This window comes from Muntiacus reevesi, chromosome 2 (assembly GCF_963930625.1).
Source record: "Muntiacus reevesi chromosome 2, mMunRee1.1, whole genome shotgun sequence".
In the NCBI taxonomy this organism is placed as follows: domain Eukaryota; kingdom Metazoa; phylum Chordata; class Mammalia; order Artiodactyla; family Cervidae; genus Muntiacus; species Muntiacus reevesi.
Genome location: NC_089250.1, coordinates 258,128,358 through 258,151,330, shown reverse-complemented (window position 1 = coordinate 258,151,330; position 22,973 = coordinate 258,128,358). Strand labels below are relative to the sequence as shown.

General features: G+C 54.8%; 3 protein-coding genes across 4 annotated transcripts; 1 reads left to right on the top strand and 2 right to left on the bottom strand.

Moving 5' to 3' along the window:
- Positions 1-1,844: 1,844 nt before the first annotated feature.
- Positions 1,845-3,737, bottom strand: TMEM147 (transmembrane protein 147). Its single transcript, XM_065925973.1, has 7 exons — positions 3,534-3,737; positions 3,363-3,432; positions 2,765-2,824; positions 2,542-2,678; positions 2,317-2,401; positions 2,105-2,226; positions 1,845-2,022 (listed from the first exon to the last, which is right to left on the bottom strand). The coding sequence occupies exons 1-7, from the start codon at positions 3,608-3,610 to the stop codon at positions 1,899-1,901; spliced, it is 675 nt and encodes a 224-aa protein (XP_065782045.1). The 5' UTR covers positions 3,611-3,737; the 3' UTR covers positions 1,845-1,898.
- A 23-nt stretch (positions 3,738-3,760) lies between these two features.
- Positions 3,761-22,286, top strand: SBSN (suprabasin). 2 transcript variants are annotated; one of them, XR_010661696.1, is made up of 4 exons: positions 3,761-3,942; positions 21,062-21,127; positions 21,244-21,288; positions 22,174-22,204. XR_010661696.1 is itself a non-coding variant. In XM_065925871.1 (4 exons), exons 1-4 carry the CDS (start codon positions 17,727-17,729, stop codon positions 22,195-22,197), a joined length of 1,674 nt encoding a protein of 557 aa, XP_065781943.1. In that variant the 5' UTR covers positions 17,208-17,726; the 3' UTR covers positions 22,198-22,286. The 2 variants fall into 2 exon arrangements, 1 of the variants encoding a protein (XP_065781943.1); XM_065925871.1 differs by lacking the exon at positions 3,761-3,942 and adding an exon at positions 17,208-19,265 and having other exon boundaries at positions 22,174-22,286.
- Positions 3,949-12,826, bottom strand: GAPDHS (glyceraldehyde-3-phosphate dehydrogenase, spermatogenic). The gene is made up of 11 exons (XM_065926006.1): positions 12,760-12,826; positions 10,495-10,636; positions 9,334-9,430; positions 9,041-9,147; positions 6,781-6,871; positions 6,582-6,700; positions 6,134-6,215; positions 5,690-5,841; positions 5,366-5,528; positions 4,264-4,361; positions 3,949-4,168 (listed from the first exon to the last, which is right to left on the bottom strand). The coding sequence occupies exons 1-11, from the start codon at positions 12,824-12,826 to the stop codon at positions 4,096-4,098; spliced, it is 1,191 nt and encodes a 396-aa protein (XP_065782078.1). The 3' UTR covers positions 3,949-4,095.
- Positions 22,287-22,973: the final 687 nt, after the last annotated feature.

The window sequence follows — 22,973 nt, the reverse complement described above, 5'->3', positions numbered from 1 at the left end:
CATGTTCAAGGGGGCCTACACTGGCCTCTGCATCATCCTCCAAACCTGCTCCTATCATTCTGGCTCCTTCTCCCTGGGAAACGTCGTGAGCCCTCAGGGGTGCTCACAAACACCACACTTCTATTACCCTGGACTCCTTCCTTTCTCACTGGTCATCTCCCTACTCCCCACCCCCAGCCCACCTGGCAAGATAAAAACACACAGCTCCCTGAACTCATTCCAACCAGTTCTTGTTTCATTGCAAAGGTCAGGCCCTCTCTCTTGATTTCAAGGACTTAACTCCTTGAAAAGCAGGGCCTTGACACCCACTTTCTTCTCTTTGCCCCATGAACTCATCCTCTTTAAGTCTCAGCTCACACGCCCTTTCCTCCAGGAGACAGACAGCTGTCTTTTTCCTTCCCAACCCTTATCACTGTAGCCTACCAGGGCCACCATCCTGGCCAGGGTTCACCGTCAGTCCTGATCCCTCTGGCTTGCATGCTCCCATTCAGTCCCTGAGCCCCATGAAAGCTGGGACTACTTCACAGACAGATGGCTACCAGTAGGAGACCTGGATCAGAGTCCCTGCTCAGCAGATAGTTGTTGAATAGTCATTTCTGCAACCTTCCCTGTATGTGCTCAGGGCTAGGTGGGGCATGGGAGGGGGGTATGAGAGAAAGCAATGCCCTTATACATCCACCCATGTGGGCTTGGGGAGCGCCCCATCCACCCCCTTTACCTATCAAACTCATGGTGACCTCTCACTCCCCTCCCCACCCCATCCCAAGGCCCCTGGGAACCCTGTCTTGACTAGGAGCAATGAGGAGGAGGGCTACATGGTGGTTGCCCCATCTGAAGGTAAATGCTGCCTGTGGAAACACCAAGACTCAGAGCAGAGCTGCAAAGATCTGTGTTTGGTGCTTTCCTAGGCCCCGGGGCAAGTAACATTATGGCAGGACTTGGAGAGCCTAGTGGAGGGAGGCAGGCAGGAAGGGAGAGAGGCAGGGAAGGGGCACCTGCTCTATCTCATGTCCTGGGGGATCCCACTGGGAACACCAGGGCTGGGGTGCACCTTCCCACATGGTCAGGGTTTGCAGCTGGGTGGAGCTTAAGAATGTCATACAATGCCCTGTTTCTAACCTATCCCCCTTAGAGAAGGGGAGGTAAGCAGAAGGAAGCTGGCCTCACTTGACCATGGAAGGACTGGGATGAGCAGAGTGGTATTCAGGGTAACAGCCACATTGGTGGGCTCTGCTACTGGGCTGCAGCTGTCTCTGTTTTCCACCCTAAGAAGACTCAGGCCACGGTTTAATCCTAGGGCCACAGAAACGAGTCAGTGCACTGAGAACCTCAGAATCACAAAATAGATCCTCAAAGATAAAACCAAGGGTCCAGTGGACTGCTCTGGTGTGAGGAGCCCTAGATGATTGTAAGCAGAGAAGGGTGAACTAGTAAGATGGGGGTTTCAGAGAGATTCCCTTAGTTCCCATACAAAAGGTGGATGGGGGGAAGGTTTGGGACCAGGAGCTGAGGAGGTGACCAGCCAGGGAAGGGCCACGTGGGAGACGGCCAGGTTAAGGCAGTGAGGAGAAGCCCTCAAGAATCATTTCTTGGATTCTAGCTCCCCTCTGTCACCTGTTCCCTGAGGGCCCAGGCTCTGCCACTGCTCAAACACTGTCTACAAGCCCTCAGTCAACTCAGGGAAAACAAGGAGCAGAGGAGTTGGTCCAGGAACATAGGACAAATCAATGCTGCCTAGTTTCCCGGCTTGTCTACCTGGCTCCAAAACCAAAACGAGGGCCTCTGGGACCCAGGTGAGCACAGTACTGGCAGACAGTTCGAGAGAGAGAAACGGAGGCAGAAACAACTTTCCAAATACTGTTTACTTCACTGAACCTGGGGACGGGGAGATGCCAAGCCTAGGAGTGCACGTTGACAACAGCGACATACAGAGCCAAGGTGCTGAGGGCCAGCAGCCCCGTCACTAGTGCTCGGGCCAGCAGTGCCGTCCAGCTGCCCAGGGAACAGAGGTGGACAAAGGTCCTGTGGGGAAACAGCACAATGAGGGAGGGAGAAGAGAAAACCTGACCCATCTGGACCCGGCCTCCAACCCCACCCCGCTCACTCCATGACAAAGGCCTTGTAGACGCTAAGGAACATCAGGAGGAGGACTGCTGGCCGGTAAGTGTGGTACAGGTCGTAGCGTGTTATCATCCACACCTGGGCAGAGGCGATGATGTAATGGACCTGGAGGGAGGCAGGGAGTCAGGGCTGGGCATCAAGAGGAGTAGAGCCACCAGCAAAGGAGGTGTGTGTGGGGTAAGTGGGACTGCATACCAGGCTGATGTTGGAGTCGATGCTCATCTGGATGTATTTCCAGTCAAACTCAATGCCCCGAGCTCCAACCCAGAGGGGGATGCAGCTGAGGAAGGCAAAGGGAGGGATTCTCCAGTACCCAGGCACCCTCAGCACCCAGAATCTGAGTGAGCCCCCGCCCTCCAGCACCCCCTGGAACCCAGGTGTCCTTTCTCAGGAGTCTGGGCTCCGGGCTGCTGCACACACCGGGACATAATGAGCTCGGCGGTGGCCCAGCCCAGGGCAGCAACCATGATCTTGTATTCCCCCTTGCCGGCATTCCGGGACATGACAAGGTTTAGGCCTATCAGGTCTGCCACGTCCACGCTGGCCTTCATGAACTCCTGTGGGTCAGGTTGAGGCTTGAGTAAGCACAGGTGCCAGGGGCCCCCACGCCTGTACTCCCTCCCCCTCCCTTGCCCCCACTCACCCCAATGAAGTCATAGATGCCGCCTTCCCAGGTGGGGAAGAAAGTGGCCAAGAACAGCATCTGAGACCAGAACACAGAGAGGTCACCTCAAGGTGAGGGAGAGCAACCACGTGGATTGGGTGGGAAGATAGTATGTCGAGGGGAGTACATTGGGGTTCTGTGGGGGGTCCATGTGGAAGAGGGATCAACCAGAGAGCAGCAAGAAGGCAGGAGCTGGGGTGATTGAGAGCAAGGGCTCGGAAGTCTGGGTTCTGTGGTGATCAGAGGGGATCGAGGTCAGGTCTGGAGGCACGGGGGCTGGTTACCCACCAGGGCAGTGGTAACAGTGTTGGTGGGACTTCGGGGTTAGTCAGCGGCTCTTACTAGTTAGTATCCAAAACCCTCTTGGCTATGTAATTGAATGTTCTCAGTTTTACTAAAAGTGCTATACAAAAGTTGCTCGGGGACCTCTCCTCGGGTTCCAGCCCTTCTAAGCTCGGCTTCCCCGGCCATTCTGGAGCACTCAGTTGGGGTGGGGAGTGGCCCCACCTCGGGGGTCCGGGCGGGAGCAGAGACGCGGGTCCCCCGAGCCCTAGCGCGGCACCGCTGGCGCCCTCACCTTGCACAGCTGCACGAACAGGTAGGTGACCCCGGCCTGGACGCACTTCCAAAAGGCGTTGTACTCCGACCTGCGAGAGTGGGCGGTGAAGGGTCGGCTCGAACCGCGGCCCCCGCTTCCCACCGTCCCGTGGCCCCCCTTCCCACCGCCCCGCGGCCTCCCCGCACTCACAGGCCGCTGCACTTGTAGGTGATGAAGTAGGGGAAGTAGGCCAGGGCGAAGCAGTTCCCGAAGTGGAAGAGCGTCATGACGACGGCCGCCCGGCCCGCCGGAGCGCGCCTCTCCGCCTCGGCGGCCTGGCGCCCGATCCCGGGCCTGGCGCCCACCTGCCTTCGCCGCGGCCCGCGCGGCCTTCTGGGAGCCTGAGTCCGTGGCGCGGCGCGCTGACGTCATCCGGCTCCGCCGCGGCGCCCGGTGGCGGCCAGCAAGGACCCCGAACCGGAGCTGGAACTTGCGCCGTCCCGGCCTCTCGGGAGCGGCATCCGGGTTCGGGCGCCCGGACCGAGCTAGCGCGTGCGGCGCGGGTCTGGATCTCGGACCCGACCCCGTCGTGACCGGCGCAGAGACATGGCGCGTAACTGTGAGCACTCTGGGTTTTTATTTTACCGCTGGCCCAGCGGCACGGGCCCCTCGCGCGGGGACGCCCACCTTTCCCCTAGGGGGCCGAGGACGGGGATAGGAGAAACAGGTTCCGGCCCGGGAGCCCTGGGAAGCAGAGGCGGGCCAGCTTGCTTCACTTGTCTCTGCTGAACATGTAGCGGACGAGGTCCACCACCCGGTTGCTGTACCCGTATTCATTGTCGTACCTGGAGAGGGGGGGAGGGATGGAGGGGGTTCAGGGGAACCTTTCCGACCACTGCCACTCTGCCCACCGAGGTCTCTGAACCCCTTCCCCCTTTACCACGAAATGAGCTTTACGAAGTTGTCGTTGAGCGCGATGCCGGCCTTAGCATCGAAGATGGACGAGTGGGTGTCGCTAACGAAGTCCGTGGACACGACCTGAACATCAGAATTTCAAAGATAAGCGTGGGTCGCAGAAGAAGGACCTTCAGGAGCTCAGTCTCTTGGGCGCACGGTGTTTGATGGAGCCCCACTCTGTCCAGGTTCTGGGGACAGGGTATGAGGGAGACTCAAGGGGGGCTTTGGAGGTAGGGACCAGGCTAAAGGATACAGACTGCAAACAGCCTTTGATGCTGCACCAACAGACATCTCTTCCTGGGAATCCTGTAAGGGGAATGAGTCGCCACAGGTCCTTGAGGGGAGGTGGTGAGCCCTACTCTGGACGACTAGGAGGATCTGGTCAGCTCCACCCCTCAGTAGGGTCTGAGGTGGAAGGAACTGGAGCACCAGGGCCCTGGTGGTTTGACCCTAGCATGGTGAAATGCTACAGGAAGGTTTCCAGCTCTGAGGATGATGTGATCTAAGAGATCCCGGCAGCTTTGGGAGGGTGGACTTGAAGGAGCTAAAGCAGGGAGACAGCACCAAAGTGGACTGGTGGAGCAGAGGGAGGTGATACCCTTTCCTCATAGGGAAGCATGGGCTGTGGACAGCCCAAAGCAAGTGTTGAAAAATGGGAGTCCTTGTCTTGTTCATTAAGCATGTGTTGAACACCTGCTGCATGCCAGGCCCTGGGAAGATGGCTGGAGCTACGGAAGTGAAAAAGGAGTCCCAAGGTCACTACTGTCTCGGACTGTTCATGCTAGCAGAGCCAACAGTGACCATTGAAATGACATTTCAGGTAAAGACAAGGGCTACAAAAAGAAGAGGTGAGAAGTTTAAGTAGTGACTTGGAGAAGGTGAGGACACACTCTGTGGCTCCCTGAGGCAAAAGAAGTCCAGACCAAAGGGGAGCAAGTGCAGAAACCCTGATCTGGTGGGGAGAGCTGACCTTCCCAGTCCTGCAGGTCCTGTCCTAACACACTGCAAACAACTCCTTGGCAAATGGAAAATCACGCTCCCTCCCCAGAGGGCTCTTCCCAGGGTCCCTTCTCCTCAGCCCCTACCTCATCCTCCGTGTAGGCAAGGATGCCAGCCATGGGCCCCTTGGCTGCTGCTTTGATGGCATCCTTGATGGCTGAGTATGGGGTAGCCTGGGCCAGGCGGCAAGTCAGGTCCACCACAGACACGTCTGGGGTTGGCACTCGGAATGCCATTCCTGTTAGCTTCCTGAAGAAATCCACAGCAGGGGCACAAGTCAGAACCCAGGGGACTCACCACCATTCCCCCTTGTCTCTGCTTTCCCCACACTGGACACCTCCAGGATTGGGGGCCAGTCCAGTCCTCCTGGGGTGCGCCTCCACCCCAGTTGCAGCCTCATGCCCTCATACCCTTTGAGGTCTGGGATGACTTTGCCCACAGCCTTGGCAGCCCCCGTGGAGGCTGGGATGATGTTCTGGTGGGCGCCACGTCCGTCTCTCCAGGCCTTCTTTGACGGCCCGTCCACTGTCTTCTGGGTGGCCGTGTAGGAGTGGACTGTGGTCTTGGGGAGGAAGAGGGCCAAGATGAGGCCTTCCCGGCTGCTAGGCTGCTTCTTCCCAGGCCCAAGGTTAGTGGTCCAGGTGTGGAGGTTGGCAGGGCCACCACCACCACCCATCCACAGGAGGAAAACATCCAGGCAGGATTCAGAGTTCAAAGGATGTCACCACTGGTGGGCTTCTCCCCACCCAGAAAACCGGCCTCTCCCTGTTAACTCCACACATGTAGCAAGTACGGGAGGAAGAGGTACAGGCTCCCAGCTGTGTCTCCTGCCCCACCCCCTCTCCCCAGCTCACCATCAGCCCTTCCAGAATCCCAAATCGTTCATGGATGACCTTGGCGAGGGGGGCCAGGCAGTTGGTAGTGCAGGATGCATTGCTGAAACAGCCAGGAGTGCCAGGGCACCGTGAGGTGAGCCGCAGAGCCGCCCCTTCCCCTCTTGCCTGACCCTCAGGGTTTGCACCCAGACTTGGTTTGTTGAAAACTTGGGCTGGGGATGAGGGAGCAGTGGGGAGGGGAAGCTCCCCAAGCATGTTCTGAGAGCATTTCTAACTGATGGCTTTAGGGTAACGTGAACAAGAGGGCTGCTAAGACCTTGGGAAGGGGAAGTGGAGTGAAGTGAAGACAGCACCAGGGGCCGAGGGGGAGTGGTGAGGGTGAGACGGATTCCTATCTACCCCCCCCCCCCCACCAGGCTTGTCCTTCAAGCACACCCTGCAGAATATTCTGCCCATACGTCGTTACCTGACGATTTTCATGGAGCCGGGGTTATATTCCTTTTCGTTCACCCCCATGACAAATGTGGGTGCGTCTGGAGATGGCGCACAGATGACCACACGCTGGGCTCCTGCCTCGATGTGGGGCTGGAGAAGAAGCAGAGTGTCGTGAGGCGCTTCGAGTGCCACCCCACCCAGGCAGCCCCGGGTGTCTCCTCCCAACTTACCTTAGTTTCCTCTAAGGACAGGTACACACCGGTGGCCTCCACCACAAAGGGGCTCCCGACAGAGTTCCAGGGGATTTCTTTGGGCTGCTTGCTGTGGAGGGGCGGCAACGCCGTCAGTCGGTCTCTCCCCTGCCCAGCCTCCCCTTCATAGTCCCTGGCCTTCACCATTTGAGAAAGGCTGACCCGAGGCCTTCCTGCCAGGCCGTCTGGCAGGAATGAGCGGCTTCCTCATCTCCCTGGGCACCACGCATGGTTCTTCTCACTGTGGTCATCTGGCAGGTCCCCCTTTTCATCATCTGACCCAAGCAGCTCTTCTCTTATCCCCCCCTCCCCTTTTTCTTCCTTCCAAGTTGGGGGAAGGGCCCTTCAACAAATTCCTCTGCAGCAGTTGGGGAGCTGGCATGCGGCAGAGTCAGTGCCCCTGGAGACCCCAGCCCCCTCCCCTAGGCTGTCATGGGCCCTGCCCTCCTGCCCAGGGGCCTGTTTTGAGGATTCTATTCAGTCGTTCTTCAAAGAAGTACTGAGTCTACCCAGGCGGCCAGAGCCTGTGCCACAGGTGCCAGAGCAACAGTGGTACTGCAGACTGACGGGGCCCTCCCTGCCGGGGGGGCTGCGTGAGGCCTGGTGGGAGGAGGACCTTCCTGGTGCTCCCTGCACACCTCTGGCCCTTCTCCCTGCTCCGGCTGTGGTGGGTATGATCAGCATCCCCGTCAGATACACAGGGAAACCAAGCTTCGTTCCCTTGCCCAGGGTCATGCAACAGGAAGGGTGGAGCAGGGTAAAGCATACACATAAGCCACACTGCTTGTGCAGACAGCCCAGAGGGCATCCACGGGGCTGCAGTGCAGAGCAGTGGGGAAGGGAGAAAAAGGACTGCAGGCACCAGAGAAGGTGGCACTGAAGTGGGGCACACACTGAGGGGTGGCTGTGTGGGGGCGGAGCAGCACTGGGAGAGTACCCTAGGGGACAGGGCTAATGGTGCCCAGGCCCAGGAAGGAAAGGACTCTGTGTCTGAGCAACGACTGCTCTGCTGGAATCTGGAGATGTTTTTGCTGTCATGACTTCAAATTGGGGTCAGCCAGCTTCTCTCATTCTGACTCTCCAGTCCTCACCTCCACCCACACCTGACCACCAATGGACAGCGGGGCTGAGAGTGGACCTGCTGGGAAGAGCGCTGGGAAGGCTGTGGATCTTGCCTGCAGCTGGAGAGGGCTTGCAAATATGCATGTATGTTAAATGGAAGGCAGCCACAGGGCCAGCAGTGGCTAATTTACCTTAGATAAAGGAGATTTACTGATTCCCATTTTATAAATTTCAATTTTTTTTTTTTTTTTTTTGCTATTTTGAAAATGTACTTGAAGCTTAGTAAACATCTAGTTGTTACTGATTTTGACTTAATAGAGTCTAAACATCTTTAAGGGACTTCCCTGGTGGTCCAGTGGTTAAGAATCCACTTTGCAATGCAGGGGGCATGGGTTTGATTCCGAAGGTTGGGGAACTAAGATCCCACATGCAGCAGGGCAACTAAGCCCACATATGGCAACCACTGAGCCCATGGGCCACAACCAAGGCCTGAGGTAACCAAATAAATATTTAAAAAACCACAAATACATCTTTAGATGAAGGAAGAGTGTATCAGTGAGAACTGGGTGAAGTGGGTTCTAAGAGGTGCTGGAGCAGGGTTTCAAGAGCTTGATGGCCCGTGTGTCTTTGGTGACATGGAGGGGCTGGGGCATGGGGCACATAGTTGGTGGGGAGTCCTGTCAGCAGCTGGGATTTTGTTTGTGGGGTGATGGGAAACCACTGGAGGATTTAAGTGGGGATGGGGGGGTATCCAGGTCCAGCTGATGTTTAAGAAGGCTTCTGTGGCTGCTATGTAGGAACTGGATGGAAGTAGTTGGCTAGATGGTGATGCCATTTCCTGGGCAGGGGGATAAATAGATTGGAGGCTTGAAGGATAATCAAGAGTTGAATTTTAGACAGGTTGAGCTGATATGTCTGAGAGAAAACATGCACATGTGTGTTAAAAAGTATTTTGAGTACAGTGGGGCATCTTTCTAGATTAGTGCTTCACCATTCTAGGGGTCAGGGGCGTCTCGGAGATCACCTCTCCAAACCAGTACCTGGAAGCATATGCACATACAATTTGGGGGGTTACAAATTGAACCCTCCATGAGAGGCTGGAATCCCCTTCTAATTAATCACCCCTACAACCCCGGCATTAGTATGTTGCAGGTTGGCATCAGACAGCCGCCCTTACCACTGGAAGACACTGATCTCATTGTTATCGACAACCAGTTGTCCATTCTTGTGTTCCACGCTCCCCTTGTATCGACCATGGGTGGAGTCATACTTAAACATGTATACCTGCAGGAGACAGAATGACTTCTAGTCCTGGGGTGGATGGGGAGTGAGCATCCCTAGGGAGCAGCACCCCCCTCCCCCACCATGAGGGGTCCACAGGGCAGCTGGGAGCCTTCCAGAGAGCTCTCCCGAACCCCTTCCCCTCTCCGGTCCCACTGTCTCCCACCTTGCCTTTTGTCTGCTGCTCACCATATATTCCAGGTCAATGAATGGGTCATTCACTGCTACCACCTTAACGCCCTTCTCCATGCAGGCACGCAGCACTAGGCGACCGATGCGTCCGAATCTGCCAGGGAGAAGGTTGGGGGTTTGTCCTCAGATTCCTCAGCTAGCAGGCAGAGGAGGGGGCGGCTAACAGAGAAGAGGCCTGCTCAGGAGGACTGGGTGGGATGTCTCAGTCTGGGGAAGACAGTCCGATCCCTGTGCGGGCTAGTGTCATTGTGCTCACATGACCTCTCCCGTTTCCACTGCTTTGTGTCTCTGCCCCTCTGTCCTCTCTCCCCTATTCCTCACTTCATAGCTGGGTGCATCCTGTACAACTTCAGGTCAGATTATATCTCTTGAGCTGAAAAATGAACACCTCTGTCCCCATCTATCAGTAAAACCAGGTCCAAACTCCTCACCACGGTCCTCCAGGCCCCTATGTGGGGATGGGGGAAATCCCCATCTCCCTCCTCTTCTCCCTTGCTTGTGCCACCCCCCCCCCCCACCAGCTGTGCCGAATTCCTGCCTGTCCTTAGAACACTGAGCTGCCCCCTACACCCCATAGCTGTTGCTCGCTGTCCCATCATCACTCAGGTCATTGTCAGACCCGTGTCCCTTTCCAGAGACCTTCCCTGAGTCCCTGGCTAACAGCCCTCTTCAGTCTTACTGTCCCCCCAAGTTCCACACTGTTCACCACTGACCTGCCATGTTCCGTATTCTATGACTTTCTACCCAAATGTGAGCTCTCAAGGTGGAGCCCTCTTGACTTTATCCCTGTGTTTCTCCAGGATAGGCAAGATGAAAGCATTGGTGAGATATGAGGAAATACCCCCCTTAGTAATAGAGAGTTGTTGTTTAGTCGCTATGTCATGTCTGACTGCAGCCCCATGGACTGTAGCCCACCAGGCTCCTCTGTCCATATCCATGGGATTTCCCAGGCAAGAATACTGGGGTGGGTTGCCATTTCCTTCTCCAGGGGATCTTCCCAACCCTTGGATCAAACCCAGGTCTTCTGCATTGCAGGCAGATTCTTTAGCTGAGCCACCAAGGAAGCCCAATGGGGTAGAGGCTGCAAAGCCTCTACCAATGGGGTAGAGCTTTAGGGGTAGGCCCTAAAGCTTTGGGAACTGCTCAGGGGTGACTCACCCATTGATGCCAACTGTCAGCTCCCGAACCTTCTTAGGTGCAGGAGGGGGCGGTGGTGGAGGTGGTGGGACTTCCGCCTTGATTGGCTCCCGCTCAGGCTCTGCCTCAACCCTGGGCTCTGGTGGGGGCGGTGCTCTGGTTACTGTTGGGAGCAGGGGAGAGGAACAATGAGCTAATGAGCTGTACCATCACTGCGACAGAACGAGTCATCTTTGCCACTCAGGATCTGCCGCTGGCTCCTGGCCCCTAGTGGCCAACTGTTGAGCCCAGTGTTTCCCCAAACTACCCGATCCACAGAGAGAATAGGGGGTGGCCTTGCTTTAAAATATCAGTGCCAGGGCCTCTTCCCTAGGGATTCTAACTCAGTGGGTGTGTATTTTTAACAACTGCTTGGGGTGATGGTCTCTGTGCCTCATGTTCCTCCTCTGTAAAATGGAGATGATAATGGTACTTCTCTCAGAGAATTGCTGTAAGGATTAAATGAGGTGAGAGTCTAGGAAACATGCCACACACAATTTTGAAGATCGTTTCCCAAATTTGTTTGATCTAGTGTAGTGGTCCCCAAACTGTCCTGGTAAGGCTCACGGGAAGACCTCTTCCTAGGGAAATCTGACTCGGCAGGTCTGCACTGAGCCCCAGGAATCATGTTTCCAAGGTGATTCTTATCATCAGAAAAAAGTCCATCATAACATATCAAAATGGAAACCCCTATCAGCTTCTTCTCCAGACACACATGTCCACATCCATACTACATTTAAAACACCTATACCTGAATTGTGTTGTCTGAGCTACAGTTCAGGGCTTGATGTGGGGAGGAGGGACCTGGTGGAGACAGCAGCCAGGGAGCCTGACTGGCAGAGGGTTTCAAGCTGGGGGTCAGGCCTGGATGTCAGCCCTGGCTCAGCCACCTGCCAGCCAAGTTGTCTTGAGCAAGGTAATGAAACTAGCCTGTTTCCTGGTGTCACACCTGACCCTTCACCTGAGGGCTACTGTGAGGACTCAGCGAGATCTCAAGGCACAATCGATGCTGGTTTTAATAGAGGGGAGAACATCTGACAGTAAATGTATTGCTGAGCAAAGGGAGAGGGAAGGGATTGGAGAGAGCCTGGGGGATGAAGGTTGGAGTTGTGTTTGGCACCAGAATCAAAGGGACCTTGGAAGGGGTGGGATTAGGAGCTGAGGGGTCAGTCGACCTCTTTTCCTAGTCTCTCCAGTCTGCCAAAGACCTTGTGACCTGAGGCTGGGCTGTGTGTGTTTCCAGTAGCGCTACGTAAAACTATTGGTCAGTGTTTATTGGTGGTTATTGGTGACCTTAAGAATGTCTGTATTCCTGGGGATTCTGTTTCTGCTCTTGTGAAAAGGGGGGATTTCTTCATATGGTGAAGAGTAGGGATCTGAGCCCACTCTGTGACCTTTCAGGAGAAACCCCAGCTGGTCCTTCTTTTGCAACTTCCCCCAGGCTTGCCTTCTTCCCTCTGCTCCTGGATCGGGTACATGGGCTGGAGGAGAGCTGCTGCGCTGGGAAGGAAGAGCCTGGGGGCAGCTTCAGTGATGAAGTCTCACCCATGTAGGTGAAACATGGTACTGGGCGCGCTCCCTATCAGTTATTTACAATGACCCTCCCATTTCCTGGTGCCACCAAGGGCTAGGTGCTGTGCTGAGCTCTTCACGTGCATCAGCTCACTGAATCCTGTGAGGTATGCGCCGTACACCCACTTTGCCGAGGGGAAACCAACGACTGAGATCACTTAGCCAGTGATAAGCAGGGAGGGGGGTTCAAGGGCTACAGGCGTTGCAGGGGCTCCAGCACTCTGGAGCCCCGCCCAAGCCCCGCCCACCGCGGCCTCGCCCACCCCTGAGATGCAGAGGCTGCCGGCTGCCTAGCCCTCAGTCGGTAAGCGGGTGGGGAGGGAAGGGAGTGAAGATCCCGGGCCTCGTAGACCCGGCTCCCGTCTTCGCCCAGGCCGGGTTTCTACCCTTCCACGGCGCTAGTGGCGCAAAGCCCAGCCTGGGGGCTGGGATCCCCTTCCCCTCCACCATCATCATAGAATGCACTTTGCCCGAAAACCAGGTGGTGAGGAGGGTGGGACTGTGGGGAGCGAGGGCAGCGGCTCTGGATGGAAGAGCCCCGACTGGCAAGTGGTGCCTCACCCCGCGCCTCCTTTCTGGGTCCTGGTGGACACTACTGGGGCGCCTCCCGCCAGCAGGAGCTCGGACCCACCGCCCTTTCTTCCCTCCCTGGGGTCGCTCCACCACCTCGCTCACACTGGCACGGCGGTCGCAGCAGCTGGACAACGGTGACATTGGTGAGGACGATGTCGCGTTTCGACATGGCCTCCTAAGGTTTCATGGACCAGCCAGCCGCCCTGGCACTCGCCGCGATGTTACTGCTTGACGGGGCTCTGGGCTGGAGGGACAGGAAAGTCTTATTGAGACGTCACCTGTGACGTCACAGAAGAGGCGGTGGGAAGGCCCAGTCCCAGTCCAGGCACGTGGCTGTGGCCGTGTACCACCCTCCCAAGACCAGCCCTGGCTGGTTGAATGGAATAACATTTTGCACTGGCCTTCAAAGCCCTTTCTCTGTTCTGTTCTTGGGCACACAGGCTCTATGCTCTTCTGGATAGTTATCCTCGCTATTTCTTTTTGCTCGGAAGTCCTGTATTTAATTCATTTGTTCTGATATTCATTCAAGTTCTTCCCTTGGCAGCCTCTTGGTTTCCCTCAGGTGCCACGCTCTAAGAGAGTTCCTCCTAACTCCACATCTAAAGTTCGCTCCTTTCTCAGTCACTATCTGCCATGAACATTACTCCCTCCATCTACCCATCATCCAGGAATCCTTGTTTGACTTCCCATCCTGGGTTACATATGAAAATGTGCCAAACTGCTCTAGGGTTATACTCTATAATTTTCTTTTCCTCCCAGCATATGTCTCTCTCTAAAGATCATTTTATTTATCCATTTTTTTCTTGAAAATTGTCTCTGCCCATTAGAAGGTTTGTCTGCCTTTGTCACTTTTATATCCCATTGACTAGAAGAATGGTACTTAAAAGGTGCTCGCTCAAAAAATAATTCCAGAATGAATGAATAAATGTAACCTCCTGAGGTTTCTTCTGATGCCCAAACTTGAGTCCTATCCTCTCACACATGCTGTTCTTTTCCTGATGGCTTTTCATGTATTTAGTTTACCATGATACAGTTACTCATTTACTTGTTCATTGTCTCCCTGTTGGGCCCATTGTTTTCTGTTTTGTTCATCACTGGTCCTCCAGCTCCTGTGTCTGACACAAAGCAGGCTTTCATCAAACATTCTGGGAGGAACACAAGGACAGATGGCTCCCTTCCCCCAGAGCATGGGGTGTGGGGGCTTGCTTGCTCATCTGTGACTCACAGACAGGCACCTTCACCTGTAGGGCCAGTTGATACACAGCTGTGACCAAGATTTAGGGGGGATTTGGGCCAGGAGGGAGTCATCATCCCAAAGAGAGGTGTGGAAGCAAGAAAGGGCAGAATGACATAACCTCTTCCTTCCCCTAACCTCCGTAAGGACTCAGTTTGCTAAGCATCTGCCATGAGACAGAGCAAGGGTGAGGCCCTCCTGCTTGGATGGGAAAGGTGAAACTGAAAATAAGTTGAGTGAACAGTTGGGGAGATGTCGGCAAACCCAGACCAAAAAACAGAACAGAGATGGGGGGTGCTGAATTTAACATGTATAGCAAGTTGGAGGAAAAGTGTGCACAAATAAAACCAGGACTGAAAAGGGACTGATTTTGTATGACTTTGCAATAATAGATATGAAAAACTAGATGCAGTTAAAATGTTCTTAGAAAATATGAGGGATCAAAACTGGTGTAAAAAGAAATGGTGGAACTTCCCTGGTCTGGGAAGATCCCACAAGCCTTGGGGCAATTAAGCCCATGCACTGCAACTGTTGCACACAGTAACTACTGAAGCCCACAAGCCCTGGATATTGAGCTCCACAACTAGAGAAGCCACCACAATGAAAAACCTGGACACTGCAACTAGAGAAAACACATGCCCAGCAACACAGACCCAGCACCACCAAAAAAAAAAAAAAAAAAAAAAAAGAGGAAATGGCAAATCTGCATAGGCCAATAAGAGAAGAAACAAGGAGTTAAGATCTTTCCTTCCAAAGGGTGACTCAGATCCCAATGATTTTATGGGCAAGATGTGCTGAGGCCCTGGGAACAAATACTTGCCATTCTACAGGACCTAGTGCAGAGCCTGGGAAGCTGGAAGTGGAGCTGGGAAGCCTAGTGGCAGCTCCTGTGCTGAGAGGCTCTGGGTAGGGCCTGGGCTCTGAGGCCCCATGGAGTGGCAGGCACACTCTTGTGTATCCATGTTGCACACTTCATGTGAGTGCTGTGGGGATGCTATGACAGCTCAGCCCCTGAAACCTCCACTACCACTCTAGGAAACAGCAGAGAAAGGACAACTCCAGGTTAATCTCATATATGGAGATAGATGCCAAAGTCCTGAGTTAAATAGTGCAAGTGAGAATGAATGGTTTTTCCAGTAGTCATGTACAGATGTGAGAGTTGGACCATAAAGAAGGTTGAGCACAAAGATTTGATGCTTTCGAACTGTGATGTTGGAGAAGACTCTTGAGAGTCCCTTGGAAAGCAAGGAGATCAAACCAGTCAGTCCTAAAGGAAATCAACCCTGAATATTCATTGAATAGACTCACGCTGAAGCTCCAATACTTTGGCCACCTGATGCAAAGAGCCGACTCACTGGAAAATACCCTGATGCTGGGAAAGATTGAGGGCAGGTGGAGAAGGGGGTGACAGAGGACAAGATGGTTGGATGGCATCACCAACTCAATGGATATGAGTTTGAGCAAAGATAGTGAAGAACAGGGAAGCCTGATGTGTTGCAGTCCATGGGGTCGCAAAGAGTCGGACATGACTGAGTGACTGAAGGACAACAATGAGAACTAGGCACTGAAGGGAAGGATGGAGACAGACAGAAGATGGTAGGATGGGGCGGGGTGAGGAACCGAGTACATTTCTGAAGGAGAAACCCCACCTTTCAGTCTCGGGGCAGATTAAGTTTCTGAAGCTCACCCTTCCCCACCTAGCAACCTCCTGGCCCGGGAAACTCCCTCATTCTGGTGCTGGACAAGGGCAGGAAAGCCACACCTGAGGTTGCCCAGAGATTTGACTATATCCTTGGACTGTGAAACCCACTTGGTGAACACAAGCTTGGAGTGGTGGCACAATTAATCATGGTCCATGGACAGAGCCTAGAGAAGGCAGAACCTCCTGGCTTTCTGAGTCTGGATCCCTGGATCTGAGATGGGGCCCTGGGTCCTCTGGGGGGAGTGGATCTTGTCACCCTTGTTGAGCAAAGCCTGAAAACAAGTGCAGATTCTCGCCACACCTGGGCACCCACATGCATAACTCTGCTGCCCCCACCTGTTCACACCCAGCACATTCCTTCGTGCCTGGGCTGCCCACCTGCAGACCCACCTCCGCCCCCTCTCCCAGGCTCTCCCCTTGGCACCAAAACCCAAATGTCTTTCACCCTGGCACCCAACTGTACCCACCCACTGGCCATCATCCTTCTAGTTCCTCTGAACCAGCTCTACAGACCCACCAAGGACAGGCCTACCACCACCCCCTGCCCTTCACTCTGATGTCCCGCTCCACACCGAGGCCAAACTCTCAGCTGTTTCTGTCTCCAGCCCTTGCCAGTATGTCAACACTTGGGACTTCAGGTCGGGACTTAGGAGGCCTCAGGGGGAGGAGGGAGGAAGGGATGAGCTCCTGGCCCCCAGCCCAGGTTCTGGCTGACTGACTCCTGCTGCCCTGGGTCTTCAGCTCCTCCCTGTGGCTGCCTCAACCGGCTTTTCAGGAGACACTGCGTCCTGTCCCAGCTCATGGCAATCAGTCCTCTGCCCTTGCCCAAGGGCTGGGAGGTGGAGCAAGAATGTGTTTCTGGTTCCAAAATCTGCCACCCTCACCACGGGACCTGATGCTGTTCTGGGGACACATACAAATTTCCCTCCTTCATGCTCTGAGACCCAGGCTCAGGCCTGGACTCTCATCCCCTGGTGTCTTCTAATCCATCCATTGTTCAACCTACAAATGTTTACTAAATGTTCTCGAAGCTCAGGATGTAGCATGACCAACACAGACAAAGGCCCTCTGAAAGTCTACAAACTGATAGGGGTGTGTGGGGGTATTTGTGTGTGTGTGCTCAGTCATGTCTGACTCTTTGCGATCCCATGGACTGTAGCCCCCCAGGCCCCTCTGTTCATGGGGATTCTGCAGGCAAGAATACTGGAGTGGGTTGCCATGCCCTCCTCCAGGGGATCTTCCCAGCCCAGGGATCGAACCGAGATCTCCTGCATTGGCAGGCGGGTTCTTTACCACTGCGCCACCTGGGAAGCGTACAATCTGATAGGTGAGACAGACAATAAAAAATAATTTCGGATTGTGGTAAGAGCTATAAAAAGTAAAGGATGGCATTTCAGAGTATAACTGGGGGAGGGCCAGGGAAGGGTGTTTTGAGAAGGTGACATCTGAGGCAAGAAGAGAGTGAGGAGGAACCCAGCCTGTGAAAATCTGAGTTCTTCATTCCAGGCAGAGAGAAGAGCAAGTGTCAAGGGCATGAGGCAGGAATGAACTCAGTGTGTTTGAGGACCAGAGAGAAGACCTGTGTGGCTGGAGAATAGTAAGTGCGGGGGGCGGGGGTCAACAACAACAATCAGAGCAAGGTCTAATGATTGCTTCCACTTCCTGGGGGGGTGCTTCTGGCCCCTGCTCCCCATCTTTTCAGACTCTTTTGCTGGGGAAGGTGGATCCTTAGGTCCCTTGAGAGGAGTGAAGATGCTGAAGAACCAGCCAGGGTCCTAGGGATGGAGGGTGACTGAAGATGGGGTTGGGAGAGATGAAGCCTGGATAGTAACTGAGGAATGAAAAGAGCAGGTGATTGAAAGGACAGACATCTGGGCTCTGGGGTGGAGGGCGCAAGCTGGGCAAGGAGCAAAGATGCCGCGTGAGTCTTCTCCATTCATGACTCACCCTCTCTTCCTCCTCTTCTCATTGCTCAACCCCAGATCTCCCTGGGAAATACCTCCCTGACTGGGGACTAAGTACCTCACAGGGTAATTGAGTCATGAGGGGTGGAGAAGAGCAAAGGAGGCAGAGGATAAATAGCAGCTTTGCCTCCCTGGCTCTTCTCTGCATCCTCCCCGCTTGCCCAGCAATATGCATCTTGCCAGTTTGCTCAGCTCCTGCTCCCTCCTGCTGCTACTGGGGGCCCTGCCTGGATGGGCGGCCAACAATGACCCCATTGAGAAGGTCATTGAAGGGTTCAACCGAGGGCTGAGCAATGCAGAGAGAGAGGTGGGCAAGGCCCTGGAAGGCATCAACAATGGAATCACTCAAGCTGGAAGGGAAGTGGAGAAAGTTTTTAATGGACTCAGCAGCGTGGGGAACCAGGCCGGCAAGGAGCTGGACAAGGGCATCCAGGGGCTCAACCACGGCTTGGACAAGGTAGCCCATGGAATCAACAATGGCATCGGACACACAGGAAAAGAAGCAGAGAAGCTTGCTCATGGGGTCAACCATGCTGCTGGACAGGTTGGGAAGGAGGCAGACAAAGTGATTCAGGGGGTCCATCATGGGGTCAACCAGGCGGGAAGTGATGCAGGGAGGTTTGGCCAGGGGGCCCACCATGCTGCCGGGCAGGCTGGGAGCGAGGCAGAAAAGTTTGGCCAGGGGGCCCACCATGCTGCTGGGCAAGCTGGGAAAGAGGCAGAGAAGTTTGGTCAGGGGGTCCACCATGCTGCTGGGCAGGCTGGGAGCGAGGCCGAAAAGTTTGGTCAGGGGGTCCACCATGCTGCTGGGCAAGCTGGGAAAGAGGCAGAGAAGTTTGGCCAGGGGGCCCACCATGCTGCTGGGCAAGCTGGGAAAGAGGCAGAAAAGTTTGGCCAGGGGGCCCACCATGTTGCTGGGCAGGCTGGGAGCGAGGCCGAAAAGTTTGGTCAGGGGGTCCACCATGCTGCTGGGCAAGCTGGGAAAGAGGCAGAGAAGTTTGGTCAGGGGGTCCACCATGCTGCTGGGCAGTTTGGGAACGAGGCAGAGAAGTTTGGCCAGGGGGTCCACCATGCTGCTGGGCAGGCTGGGAAAGAGGGAGAAAAAATAGTCCAGGGGGTCCATCATGGGGTGAATCAGGCTGGGAAGGAGGCAGAGAAGTTTGGCCAGGGAGTCCACCATGCTGCTGGGCAGTTTGGGAATGAAGCAGAGAAGTTTGGTCAAGGAGTCCACCATGCTGCCGGGCAGGCTGGGAAAGAGGGAGAAAAAATAGTCCAGGGGGTCCATCATGGGGTGAACCAGGCTGGGAAGGAGGCAGAGAAGTTTGGCAAGGATGTTCATTATGCTGCCGGGCAGGCTGGAAAAGAGGGAGAAAAAATAGTCCAGGGGGTCCATCATGGGGTGAATCAGGCTGGGAAGGAGGCAGAGAAGTTTGGTCAGGGGGTCCACCATGCCATTGAGCAGGCTGGAAAGGAGGCGGGTAAAGTGGCTCAAGGGGTCCATGATGGGGTCAACCAGGCCGGCAAGGAGGCAGAGAAATTGGGCCACGGGGTCAACCACGCTGCTGGCCAGGCTGGAAAGGAAGCGGAGAAGCTTGGCCAAGGTGTCCACCATGCTGCAGGCCAGGCCGGGAAGGAGGAGGACAGGTTGCAGCAGAATGTTCATAATGGGGTCAACCAAGCCGGCAAGGAGGCCAACCAGCTGCTGAATGTAGGTGAACAGGGGTGGGGAAGTGGGGAGAAGGGTGTTGGGGAGGGAGAGGTTCAACCCTTGGGACATTTGGGAAGCCCACATCATCATCATTTGGTGAAAGAAGCTTGGGTGGCTAAGCTTGGGGGAAACTTGGTCTTTGCACTCTCCATCTCCCTTACAAAGGAGCTGGTGGCCAACCAGTCAGACAGATTAAGCCATCTTATCTGCAAAGCCCTGTATCAGAGAGTGTGGATGGTACCCCAGCCCCACCTCCAGGGAGCTGCCCTCCCAGTGAAGGTGATCATTAGGGAGGAGCACAGTCTCCCCTGGGGAACAGGAAGCAGTTACTGAGGCCAAGATCTATTATGGAGCAAAGAGAATGAGTGTTGAGAAAACCCAGAACGTCAGCATGAGCTTGAGGACTAGCTTTGGGAGATAAGCCCCCTCTGTTTAATTTTCATAGCAAGCCTCTGAGGTAGTCAGGGTAAGGGTGCTGACTCCCTGATTCTCAGATAAGGAACCGGAAGCTCAGCGAGGTTTGAGGGACTTGGCAAGGTCACGTGGCTAGCACACAGCTTTGGTGAATCGCAAGTTAGGCTTCTTTCTCTTCCTCTACACTGCCCTGTCAGAGGAGGCCTTCCAGAGGATCTTTCTTCCTTTCTTCCTTCCTTCGTTTCTTTCTTTCTCCATGCCATGCAGCATGGGTTTCTCTGGTGGCTCAGATGGTAAAGAATTTGCCTGCAAGACCAAAGACCTGAGTTCGATCTCTGGGTTGGGAAGATCCCCTGGAGGAGGGCATGGCAACCCACTCCAGTATTCTTGCCTGGAGAATTCCCACAGACAGAGGAGCCTGGTGGGCTACGGTCCATGCGATTGCAGAGTCAGACATGATGGAGCAGCTAAGCATAGCAAGCATAGTCATGTGGCATATGGGATCTTAGTTCCCAACTGGGGATCCAAGTCCCACCTCCTGCATTGGAAGTTCGGAGTCTTAACCACTGGATTGCCAGGGAGACTTCCTGGGGGATTTCTGGTCCCCACTTAGGTAGAGGGGACACATACTGGGAGGCAAGCTGCACCACCGGCGGCATTATGGGCACCAAGGAGGAGCAAGAAAAGGCTGACTCCTGCCTGCCCCAGTTCCCCACTCCCCACTCTCCATGCAGAGTCTTGGGACACCAGCTTGCAGACTGACCCAGGCCTTGAAAGCTGCCAGCCACGGAGCCAGGGATGGGTGGGTGCGGAGAAAGGAACTATGTTGAAAGGGAGAGGGCTGTGAGTCAGATGCCAGGATTCACTGAATAGAGCCCAAGAGAGGGTGGTTTGTTTGGGGATTCAAGGCTAGCAGCAGCAGTGCAGAGGCACAGGCACTGCTGAGAGTCTGGGGAGGATTCAGGATAGGAATCAACCCGAGTTAGTGATCAAGCTGGAGTGTGTGTAGATGAGTGTGTCAGAAGTCAGGGCAGAGGTTAAACTATTGTCCTGGTATTTGTGTGGCTCCTCTGGGCTCCCTTTCCAGTAGGGCCCCTTCTCAGTGACTAAGAACATCTCATTAACTAGAACAAAAGGGAATTGAGGGAAGACTGACCAGTAAGGGCAGACATGGTTCCTGGCTTCTCCTCCCATCTCTCACGGAATTCCCACAGCCACGTGGGCTTTGGGTTTTCTTCCTGGACAGTATGGGTCGGCAGGTGATCTTATGCCTCCCACCCCAGCCCCAGTCACCCTAGGCGAAATGGGCCACCGGGGAAAAGGAAGTTGGGAGACCCTCAAGGTCTGGGGGGTTGTAATGACAGTCTGGGCTTTGTCCACAGAACGGTCATCCAGGCGGATCCACCGCCCAGCACGGAGGGGCCGCAACCACAACCTTAACATCTGGAGTAAGTCTCAAGCACACAGCGTGGACTCGGAGGGTGGTGTGCAGGGTGCGGAGGCTCTCCTCAGGTGGCAGGTGGGACAGATGCTGGGGCCTGACCCTCTTGTCCTTGAATTTCAGGCTTCGGTCAACAAGCCCTTCATGGCCTTGTCAGTCCTGTGGAAGGTGAGTGCCCAGGTGGTTTCTGGGAGATGTTCCCACACCCCCTTCCATCACCTGTTCATTGAGAGCTGCGCTGCAGACAGACACTCAGGCTCTGCAGATGCCAGCCAACCTGCTTCCCAGCTCTGGTCTGCCTTGCCTCCCTGCTCTCTGCCCTTCACATCCTGCGCTCACCTTTTGGGCTCTCTCCATTCCCATCCAAGCAGAAGAGACCTTCAGGCATCCCTGTGCATCTAGGAGCTGGGGGGAGGGAGCTGCCGAAACCTTCCTGTGCGTGCCCATCACCACCCGCCTTGGCATCTCCTGTCACACCCCCTCCCTTCACTGTGACTTCCTTGGCTGCCTTGTCCCTGCTGTCTTGTGGCAACATCCTGGGTGGCGGGAACCCCAGCTCTGTCCCTGGTGGACAGCAAGCCCCTCCCCATCCCCACCCACACCCCCACCAGGCTAAAGGCTCCTCTGGGATCCTGGGCCTCCCTCTAGGATCCTGGGCCTCCCTCTAGACCCAAAGAGAAGTCCTAGCTCTCATCTGTGCTCAGTACATTCAGCGGCCTGAAACTGGATTCAATGGGTTGAGGGTGTGGAACAGCCCTAAAACTATGCCAGAAACTCAGAGACACACCCATGTTTATTCCCGGGCTCTGGAGGTGGTGGAGGATCCTCTCAGGCAAAGCAGACAAGGCTTCTCAGTCTCTGCCGAGGCTCCTGGCACCTGTGTCTGGGTGGACCGGCTCCCGGTTCTTCCTGAGTCTAGGTGCCGCCTTCCTTAAGATAGTCCCTGGAACAGAAGCAATTCCTGGCCAGAGTAGCTAGTCTCCCTTTCACCTCTCTAGGGGGTGTGAGGGCGCAGGACTCTGTATCCACTCCCTCTCTCCTTCTCTCCTCCAGAGCGTCACCAGCATCATTCCCTAAGCTGATGAACTGACCTGGTTGAAGAGACTGACATTCCTATTGTCATATCCGCTGAAGTGACCTGAAGGAGCTGGGGCCCGCAGGGCGGGGAGGGGGTGGGGGTGGGGAAGGGAAGGGGGAGGATGGATTTCTAGAGTCCCTTAAGGGGTCAATACTGAGACTTGTGAATAAATACAACATATTGTACAACCTCATGGTCCACTGTGCTCCCTAAGCGGGGGATCTGTGGGAGGAGGCTTGTCTTTCCTCCTCTTTCTACTTTGCTGGAGGAGCCGGGAGTCTGAGGCACAGGATGGGTGGAGCTGGAGATTTCTGGCTGATCTGATGGAAGAGGGTGGTTACAGGTACAGGTTATGCTTCACTACTGCAAAGTTTGTGCTTGATCCCGGGAGGAAATCCATGCAGGAAAAGCCCCTCTGGGCCAGTAGTGGGGGCAGGAGCACCCGGGGCAAAAATGGCAGGAACCTTGGTGGAGCCCCAAAAGTTAGCATCCTCATTTAGGGGTGTGGCACCAAAGGAATACCAATAGTAACCTGTGTGTATTGTGTAATTAAGGCATGCTAGGCACCCCGTGCATTACATGCATGACCTCACCGAATCCTCTCAATTGACCAGTTAGGTAAGAGGTACTGCTATTGCTCCATTTTATAAAAAAATCACACGGAGTTTCAGGCAAGTTAAGAAACACAACCAAAGTCACACAACAAGTGGAGGGAGAACCAGCCACAAAGGATATTCTGAAAACCCAGAGGTCTTTTGCTGTTTATTTTTTAACA